Here is a 10,374-nt window from a genome sequence, read left to right on the forward strand (position 1 = left end):
ACTGACTGTCAGAATCTAGTTTTCAAAGCAAGTTACAATAAACAGAATGCTACTCCTCATTTGGCAATTATACAACTGGAGATTTTAGTTATGACTATAATGCAAGACTGAGAGACTATAGCTTTAGTTTACCATCTTCCGTGAAGACAGACAGACAGACAGTGAGAACCAGAGAGTGCAAGCCAGAGCTTGCTAGACAAAAAGAGAGGTAATTGGAAAATTAACTACAATTATTCTGCTGGGGGCAGAGGGTTGATGGAGGTTATAGTTTTAGCAACTTAATTCAGTGCTTACAATTAAATTTTTGGATTATTCTAAGTATCACATATAGACAGTTCCTGGTATTAACTGGTGTTCAGTTATCAGAAAAAGACACCTTTTTGGATCAAACATTTGCGCATTAACCGAAGTTCCTGGAGAAGGAGTCATATCTCATCGCCTTGATGGCACAGATGAGACATTCTGCAGTTTCACAAAGGAATGTGGCCTTTCGAGATTGTTGAAGATTAGACGCAGGTGTCAGTACAAATCAAGAGTTACGGACAGAAGGGTGAAAGATGAAAGCACTTTTGGCAGATCTGAATATTACAACAGACAACAGGACTGGAACAGCAATAATAGACAACTGAATTTCAGGAATCCCCAGGAACCAATTAACATGTGTCTTAGATACAAATCAAAATGACTTTATGCAATGAACTGTCTAAAACACAACAGAATGATTTTGAAGTGACATGTGACAGAATTCAGAAGTTGAAGACAATGATAAAGATTTGCCTGATGGAATTGTACTAATTACAAGCAGCTGTAGTCCTGTAATGAATATACTGGTTGTTTAATTGTGCTGGTTTAAATAGGGGTTATACTTAGGAGCAAGCCAGCCTTCCATGAAAAAGGCACATATGAAACTGGGCGTGGAACACGATAAAGCAATCGTCTTTGGAAAGTGAAGAGACCTGCAATTTACTGATTCAGAGCATTATTGCAATTGCTTAGCAAAACCTGATGTTTCTAATCAGAATGTTAGCAAAGTGTTAATGGCATCAGGTTAAAAAAAACAAAGAGCCAAGATTACACAGACGATCTCCTTGCCTTTTTTGTCACAAATTAAAAATCCTTCTAAAAGATGCTAGTATAGCTGTAAATCTCAAAAAAGATTGGTGAAAAATATAAATAACCTAAGAAGTGAAGAGGATGCCACGACTTCTCACTGTAGATCTTTCATTGGCACAGAGTTATAGGTTTAGAAGACAAAGACAAACCTTTTCATCTTACATTTTATAGTTATTGCAGCCCAGTTCAGTTTTTCTACAGTAATACATGGCGAGGACAAAATGGTGATTGTAGATAAATAGTCATGAATAGAGGCGGAACTCAAACCACTGGCTAAATTTCTGACAATCAGGGGAGGGGAATATAATACGCATCAGCTGGTCTATGAGAGGAATTCTAATTTACATGCTCTGTAGAATGGGACTACAATTAGTTTAATTTTGTTGTGCAAACTTGAACACAGGAAGAATGGCATTCATCAAGGTCAAACTCTCAAAAAATTCAGGAAGTTCTCAGGCATTAGAGGAAAAATTTGAGATAAACTTTAAATCCTATACTATAAAAGTGAGGGTCTTAAACAGTAGAAAGGTCCAGTGATGATAGGGGGTGACAGTAATAGTGGATTGTCAACATGGTTGTCAAATTATTAGGGTCTATTCAGCATGGTTAGTTGAGATTGATTTTAAAATTTCAGAACTTGAGCAGTTACAGAAGGAAATGAGGCACCCCTGTATCTCTCATACTCACGTATTTGACAGTTATGAGGAACAGATGACAATAGATGAAGGGTAAGATAATGTATCCAAAGGACAATGCTTAGGTGATCCAGTGAATGGAGATGAAACAATTGTCAGCTTCTGACTGAGGCACAGTGGGCATATCTGTTTTGTTTCTTTTGGGATGAGTGGGGAAAAAAGAGGAGATCCTGCATTAGTAGTTCATGAAGCCATTAAGGAGCTAGTAGAGATCATAGTCTGATTAGATTATGCAACAGAATGAGGACGACAAAAACATCTTAAAATACAAGAAGCAGAATCCTTTATGACTAGAAAGTTATGGTGTTTGCCAAGACACCAGAATGTTTATATAGCATGTAATTATTCAGGTAATTGAGGTTACTTGCTTAAATCATTGACTGAGTAGATATAAAAGGGAAAACAGATGGGACTGATGTATAAAAGGAGCTGTAAGGCTGAATAGTTAACAGACCCTATCCACAAAGAAAGGTATCTTGGTTACTGTCTCACTAACTTGTGTGGGTCCGTATTAAATGTAGAAAATAAATTAAGAGGCAAAACAAAGAGAGTTAAACGGTTGCAAGGAATTTCATGTCTACTCAGCAATGTCAGATAAGGGATAGATAGCTTCATCAAGTAGGCAGATATATAGAGAAAAAATCCACCCAGGTGAAACCTCCAAGGCTAAAGCAGCAGCAGTGGCTTGGATCAAGGTTTCAAAGAGCATCTTGAAGATCAAGATGTTAATGTGGACATTTAACAGTGGATGAAAGTAATCCAGAAAATAGATTCAGCAATGTTCTATTGGTATCCTGGAGGGAAATTATAATGCATATTAGTGATTTTCTAAGGAGAACTGTTTTAGAATTCATTTAAATCCCTATAAATAAGTTTAAAGGGAGACTTTAAGCAACTTTTTTTGTTGAATTTACATTATTCCACAGACAACATTGACTTTTATAATATCCAATTGGTAAATAATTCTGACAATGCCTCTATAAAATCAAAAATTTACATGAGGCTTTAGGGACCTTTCAATATATAGGGTTAGACATTAAGAAGAATAGGTCTGGGGTAACCTTGAAAGTGCTACATTCTAATATATTGTTCTAGTGGTAGGGAAGAAAAAAAAATTTGGAAAACTAAACATGATTCAGTTGGTGGTAAAGTATTCCGGCAGGGGAATACTCCACTGCACACTTGCAGTTTGAAAACTCTTTTCCTTCAAGGCTGTTCCTCCCTCACTGTACTTGCCTGAACTAAAAAAAAAACAATACTGCTGATGATGAGTTAACTGGCAATACTAAGGTTAAGTATATAGGAGGTGGAGGTACAGGTACAGATTAAGCAATTTCGAGGAAACTAGGACATTGGATAGGAAGGAGGCAGACATTTAAAATGTTGTATTCTATAAATAAATCTCATTAAGTGAAGGATTGACATCTAGTTTCTTACTTCATCTAGCTATGAGAAACTAACAAAATAAAAGAGATGGTTAGAAGTACTTTGTCTGCAGAAACACTGGTTCTTAGAGAAGCAATAGAAAAGGCAGTCTCATTTGTAAAATATTTCAGAGGAAATTCTATGCAAGAGGCATTGAGAATAGTTTACCTACTGAATATCATAAAAATCATTGTTGTCTATGACATAATGTAAATTTAACAAGAAAAAGTGACTGAGAAAAGGTAAGGCTTGACCTTACTGCGAGTAAAGGCGGTAAGAGGAAGAAAATGTTTTTCTAAGATTGATACAAAATATCGACTGTCAGATGCTTTAAGTAAAGCAATAAGGTCTGAGAAGGAGAATGCCATGTATTATGATCTGTTGCACAGATAATGGAACATCGTTTGTTTTTCCAATTTGTGTGAAAATATGTTTGCATGCTGTGAAGTTTTGATTTATAGAAGGGAGATTGTGTTAATGGTATGTTAAATGCCTTAAGATTATACAAGACATGTAGGTTGAGGGTATTAACTGATTAAGTACCTTGAGCACATGTAAAAAGACACTTCTAGAATATCGATAACAACAAAAACAGAAATTGCTGGAAAAGCTCAGCAGATCTGGCAGCATCTGTGAAGAGAAATCACAGTTAACATTTCGGGTCCGGTGACCTTCCGCAGAACTAATGGTAACTAGGAAAATGTAGGTTTATATGCAGAAGGTAGGGTGGGGAAGAGGGGGTAAGGAGTAAATGATAGGTAGGGATAGAGTCTAAAGAGAGAGAAAAACAGTTGGACAGACAAAGGAGTGGATAATGATCTGGCTGGGAGGGTGAATAGCTGTTAATGGAGATGGTAAGTGGCTAACAATAGGTAGTGTGTAATGGCTATGAGATAACAAGGCCTAGTGTGGGAGGTAGGAATACCATGAATGTGGTAAAAATTTATAACATTAGAATTTAAATTGGATTTATACAGAATAAGCAAAAGACTGGATATCTGGTTTTCTACTTCGTCCCCTGGCTTTAAGAAATTTAACAATTATTTTTAAGCAGTCACTCTGCGCAGCGGGTGACATTTCTGTCTGAGCAAGAATTGAGGCTCAAATCCCACTCCAGAACTTTAGAGCCAAGGAAGGGGTGTTTGTGATACAGCTAAACAGGTAGCAAATCAACTTGTAAATCCTTCCAAAGCATGCCAACAGCAAGTGTTAAGAGTGGAGAGACATGATCCAAATAAATTGGAGCCTCTGTCATCACTATTCACACCGTTACAATATGCTGAGTGTTTGCCACAGCAACTCTGATACTTCGGGGGTCTGCTGGTCAACTCAGTCGGCTAGACAGCCTAAATGGATCAGACTGAATTCTGTGCTGGTGGTACCAATTTCCGTTCCATCTGTGGTGTCTTTGAGACCTGACTTCTCACTTAGCGATAGTGCTGTGATTCAAACAACTCAATAAGTTTACTTAAGCAGGCCGCCCATGTGCTAAGATATCCTGAAAAAACAAGGTACACAATGTCTAAATTAATAATCAATTGATTTGGTGTAAATCCCAAGATAGGAACCAGGTGATCTTCTTATTTTACCATTATCAAATAACGAAGGCAGAAACAACAGTGAATGCCATAGTGACTTTGTGTGTGTGTGTGTGTGTGTGTGTGTGTGTGTGTGTGTGTGTGTGTGTGGGGGGGGGGGCTAGCGGGAGGAGAGAGGATTCTTTCCCCATCAATATATTGCCTGGACTTAACACCATACCTGCATTGTTGAAGTGAGTGTTATTTGCTCCGTGTCTAGGGCTCATATTGGGTGATCCAGGATAGCTATCTTGGGACTTGGGACTACGGCCACTGAAACAGCGCACTTCACTGTCTGTACCATTCACCATCTCCACAAACTGCCGACACCTACACAACAAGAGCAAAGAATACGTCTTGAGCAAAACGAAAAGGACAAAATGAAAAGTCAAAACAAATAACTTTGAGAAAACATCCCATGAATGGTTTTCAACTGCCAGCTATCCTGTTTACAAATAATACAGTAGGCAATAATGCCAAAGAAACAGGAGCTGTCCTTTCTATGTATAAGTCCACTTGTTGTTGAAACAAAGAAAAGTTACCTGAACATGAAAATCAGGGTTCTACACCTGATTTTTAGCTTGTAATCTTCAAGTACAAACAAGATACAAACTAGATAGCAAGGAACCTGTCATTCAATAAAGGAACAATGGAGACAACTTCAAAAAAACCAGCACCAACTTTGGGAGGGCTGAACATCTATTACCAGTCTTCCTGCCTCACCTGGCTCTATGTTGCCATGTAAACTCCCACTCCTGTGTAAGTCACACCACTCCCTCCCAACAATAATACAAAATTTCCAGCTCAGCTTGTTCATGGAGCTGGCAGATCTCCCACATTTCAGTCTAACATAGAACATAGAACATTACAGCGCAGTACAGGCCCTTCGGCCCTTGATGTTGCGCCGACCTGTGAAACCAATCTGAAGCCCATCTAACCTAAACTATTCCATTATCATCCATATGTTTATCCAATGATCATTTAAATGCCCTTAAAGTTGGCGAGTCTACTGCTTTTGCAGGCAGGGCATTCCACGCCATTACTACTCTCTGAGTAAAGAACCTACCTCTGACATCTGTCCTACATCTATCACCCCTCAATTTAAAGCTATGTCCCCTCATGCTAGCCATCACCATCCGAGGAAAAAGGCTCCCACTGTCCACCCTGTCTAATCGTCTGATCATCTTGTATGTCTCTATCAAGTCACCTCTTAACCTTCTTCTCTCTCACAAAAACAGCCTCAAGTCCCTCAGCCTTTCCTCATAAGACCTTCCCTCCATACCAGGCAACATCCTGGTAAATCTCCTCTGCACCCTTTCCAATGCTTCCACATCCTTCCTATAATGCAGTGACCAGAACTGTACGCAATACTCCAAGTGCGGCCGCACCAGAGTTTTGTGCAGCTGCAACATGACCTCATGGCTCCGAAACTCAATCCCTCTACCAATAAAACCTAACATCCCGTACGCCTTCTTAACAACGCTATCAACCTGGGTGGCAACTTTCAGTGATCTATGCACATGGACACCGAGATCTCTCTGCTCATCCACACTACCAAGAATCTTACCATTAGCCCAGTACTCTGCATTCCTGTTACTCCTTCCAAAGTGAATCACCTCACACTTTTCCACATTAAACTCCATTTGCCACCTCTCAGCCCAGCTCTGCAGCTTATCTATGTCCCTCTGTAACCTGCAACATTGTTCCGCACTATCCACAACTCCACCCACTTTGGTGTCATCCGCAAATTTACTAATCCATCCTTCTACGCCCTCATCCAGGTCATTTATAAAAATGACAAACAACAGTGGCCCCAAAACAGATCCTTGAGGTACACCACTAGTAACTGAACTCCAGGACGAACATTTCCCATCAACCACCACCCTCTGTCTTCTTACAGCTAGCCAATTTCTGATCCAAACCGCTAAATCACCCTCAATCCCATGCCTCCGTATTTTCTGCAATAGCCTACCATGGGGAACCTTATCAAACGCTTTACTGAAATCCATATACGCCACATCAACCGCTTTACCCTCATCCACCTGTTTGGTCACCTTCTCAAAGAACTCAATAAGGTTTGTGAGGCACAACCTACCCTTCACAAAACCGTGTTGACTATCCCTAATCAAATTATTCCTTTCTAGATGATGATTATAAATCCTATCTCTTATAATCCTTTCCAACACTTTACCCACAACCGAAGTAAGGCTCACTGGTCTACAATTACCAGGGTTGTCTCTACTGTCCTTCTTGAACAAGGGGACAACATTTGCTAGTCTCCAGTCTTCTGGCACTATTCCTATAGACGATGACGACATAAAGATCAAGCCTCTCGCTCACACTTAACAAGCACTGATCAGCTAACAGTCTGTTTTAAATGAGACCCTAAGCTGAAAACGATTTGTGCTTCCCAGGGAGTCCATCAAGCGTGTGCCATTAATGGAGCTACAGCTACGTGCCCTCGCTTGAGCAAAACTGCAACCTACCCCTGCTCACATGCCATCTTCAAACAAACAAATCACAAGTTTAATGTATGAGTTTACTTACTTTAACATGAAGAGCAAATTTGGATTACGCTCAAGTAATCCTGGATATAGTTGTTGTGTTGCTTCTATAGCTTCACCCACTCTTCCTGATAAAACTAGCTTTTGTATTCCTGAAAAAGATGTGATAACTACAATTACCAATACAGTTTCGTTCCATTTTTATTTTAAAATGGTGAATCTTACCAAAATGTTAGTATATTGATGACCCAATCCAACCTGTACCGCAGAGGTAGCATCACCTGGTCAGAAACTGTTCGGAAATCTTTCCCATTTTAAATAAATTGAACACTGGGTCATTGACTGGACCTTTCAACTAAAAGGGCTTAGTTTAAATGCCAGTATTCATTGCTGAAGCATGGCTTTAAAAATGTTTTGCTTCAAAAATTTCCACCAACCACGGTGGAAAATTGTTGCAGACAAGCTTTTAATATTCAATCATGGCATGTAGGTTAGGGTTGGATCACAGACTAGGCAAGCATTTATTGCCTATCACTAACTGCCTTTCAGAGGGAAGTGGAGAACTCCTTCTTGAACTGATGCACTCCGTGGGATGTAAGTAAACCCACAATGCAGTTTGGGAGGGAATTCTAAGATTTTAAACTTAGGAACAGTGAAGAATCAACAATTTAGTTCCAAGTCAGGATGGTATGTGGCTTGGAGGGTTACTTGAAGGTGGTGATGTTTCAATTTATCTGCTGTCCTTGTCCTTCTACGTAGTAGAGGTCACAGGTTTCAAGGTGCTGTTTAAGAAACATTAGCAGTTTGACATATTGTATCTTGTAAATGGTATACACTCCTACCGCTCATTGTTGGTGGTGGAAGGAGTTAGAATGTCTATGAAGTGTACTTTGTCCTGGATGGTGCCAAGCTTTGAGTGATGTTAACAGTTTCACTCATCCAGGCAGGTGGAGAGTACTCTTCATCACACTCCTGACTTGTACTTTGCAGGTGGTAGATAGGCACTGGGGAGGCAGGAGGCAAGTTGCTTGACACAGCCTTTGACCTGGTCTTGTAGACACAGTATTAATATGCATGGCCAGTTAAGATTCTGGTCAATGGTAACTCCCAGGTGGGTTTCACAAGTAATTGATTACATTTGAGACGTGGTTATTACCATTATGTAAACAATCAACAGCTAATTTGCAAACAGCAAGATCTTATACAGTAGCGATAAATGACCAGTTTATCAGAATTGGTTGAGGGATGAAGGTTTGTTAGAAAATGCCTCTGCTCTTTCTCAAATACACATAGATGAAATAATCCATATCCATCTAAAAAAGAAAATACAAAGCTATTTAGCCAAGTGAGCCTATTTTACACCATCCAGGTTGATAAATACTGATCTACAACCGAACTCCATTTACCCACCTTTGTAAAATATGCCTTAACATCCTTTTATTAACACAAATTTATCAATCTTAAATTTTAAAATCAACAAATTATCTAGCATTAATTTGCATTTGCCAAGTGAACTCCTAATTTCCCTCACCATCAACCACACTCTGGCTCCAATTTTGGGGTTATGGCCCCTAGGCTGAATCTACTCAACCAGTAGAAATGAATAGCTTGTCTCTATCTACTTAGCATGTGAGAAATCCTTGAACACATAACTCCCATGTTTCCTGGCAATATAACCCTAGTTTGTATAATGTAGCCTTGGTGGAGTAACTTTGAATTACATACATCATTACAGTAAATTTCATAATGCTTGATGCCCAGAATCATTTACAGTACTTCAGGTGTGATCTAATTAATCAGGACAGTAATATAACTTTTATCCCCTTACATCCTCTAGCTATAGAGATCAGCATTCTTGATTTTTGATTATTTTTCTGTTCCTATTCATGACATTTTAATAATCTACTTACCTGGACCCCAAGTCTCTGATAATCACTGTTTCTACTTTTGATCTTTTGGGTTCAAAGTGGATGCCCTTAGATTTGTCGACACTAAAATCTATTTTCCCATAGTTTTGCCCATTCCCTCAATCTTTTAATATCCGTTCTACATTTCTGCTTCCACCCAAACTGTTTATAATGTCGCCTAATTTTGTTATTGTCAAACTGATATATGCTGCAGTCAATTCCATCCAAATCATTAATATATAAGTACTCATGCATCCAACCCAAATCTTTAATGGGCATCACAGGTCACATGCTGCCAATTATAGTACTGCTAATTACCCAGTCTCCACAGCCGATTTCATAACTAATCCAACAATTTGGTCTCAATTCCACGAGCTTCAACTTTAACTAGCAGTCCTTTACAAGGGTCTTTAATTAAATACTTTGCTGATGTCCATGTAAATAACTCCCATACACATTTCTCTGTTCACCACTTTAGTTACTCCTTCAAAACATTCACTTGGGTTCACTCATGTCATATCCTTTACAAATTCATTCTGGCTCCTTTTGGTCAGCTGAAACTCTAACCTTCACCTGGACTCTGGTAATTTCCCAATAGATGTCATGTTAATTCCCTGGTTTCCCTCTTTTCTCTTTTTTAATCAGGCAGTCAACACTTTTAGTTCGATGCATGATCTGAAAAACAATAGCTCTGACAACAGAATACTCCCAAATACTGCATTGAAGTGGTCGCACAGATGATGTTTTTAAGGCCCATCTAAGACCTGAAAAGATGACCTCTTGATTTAGAATGAGACTGCTAGCACTGAAACAAACTGACTATGGTACAGGCTCCTCAGAGTCTGTGTAGAGAAACAAGTAGGGCTTCACTAACTCCGCTTTACAGCAACAACTTTAAATTGCAGCATCACTGCACTTTATACTGCTATGAAAATAGAGGGTAAGGCTGGGTTTTGTGTCTGCAAGGGACAGACGATATCTCTAGAGGTAAGTTACTGATAGCCAAAAGCAAAGCTGTATAACCCTTCGAGGCAGCTAAAGTCAAAATATTGAATTCAAGACACTGTTGTGGGTTTGTTATTTATTACCCACAGCAGGAAAACATTATATAAACTAAACAGTTATTTTGTGAAAGCTTGTTTTTAGAAGCATA

At 39.1% G+C, this 10,374-nt stretch overlaps 1 protein-coding gene across 1 annotated transcript in view; it reads right to left on the bottom strand.

The window, feature by feature from the left end:
- Nucleotides 1-8,163, bottom strand: part of ranbp10 (RAN binding protein 10) — a 37,427-nt gene extending 29,264 nt beyond the window's left edge. The window contains exons 1-3 of the mRNA XM_048605994.1: nt 8,157-8,163; nt 7,358-7,466; nt 4,992-5,140 (exon numbers count right to left, since the gene is read on the bottom strand). Coding sequence (XP_048461951.1) covers nt 4,992-5,140; nt 7,358-7,466; nt 8,157-8,163 — 265 coding nt within the window. The remainder of the gene's footprint in view (nt 1-4,991; nt 5,141-7,357; nt 7,467-8,156) is intronic.
- Nucleotides 8,164-10,374: the final 2,211 nt, after the last annotated feature.

This window comes from Rhincodon typus, chromosome 15, assembly GCF_021869965.1.
Source record: "Rhincodon typus isolate 14 chromosome 15, sRhiTyp1.1, whole genome shotgun sequence".
Taxonomy (NCBI): Eukaryota; Metazoa; Chordata; class Chondrichthyes; order Orectolobiformes; family Rhincodontidae; genus Rhincodon; species Rhincodon typus.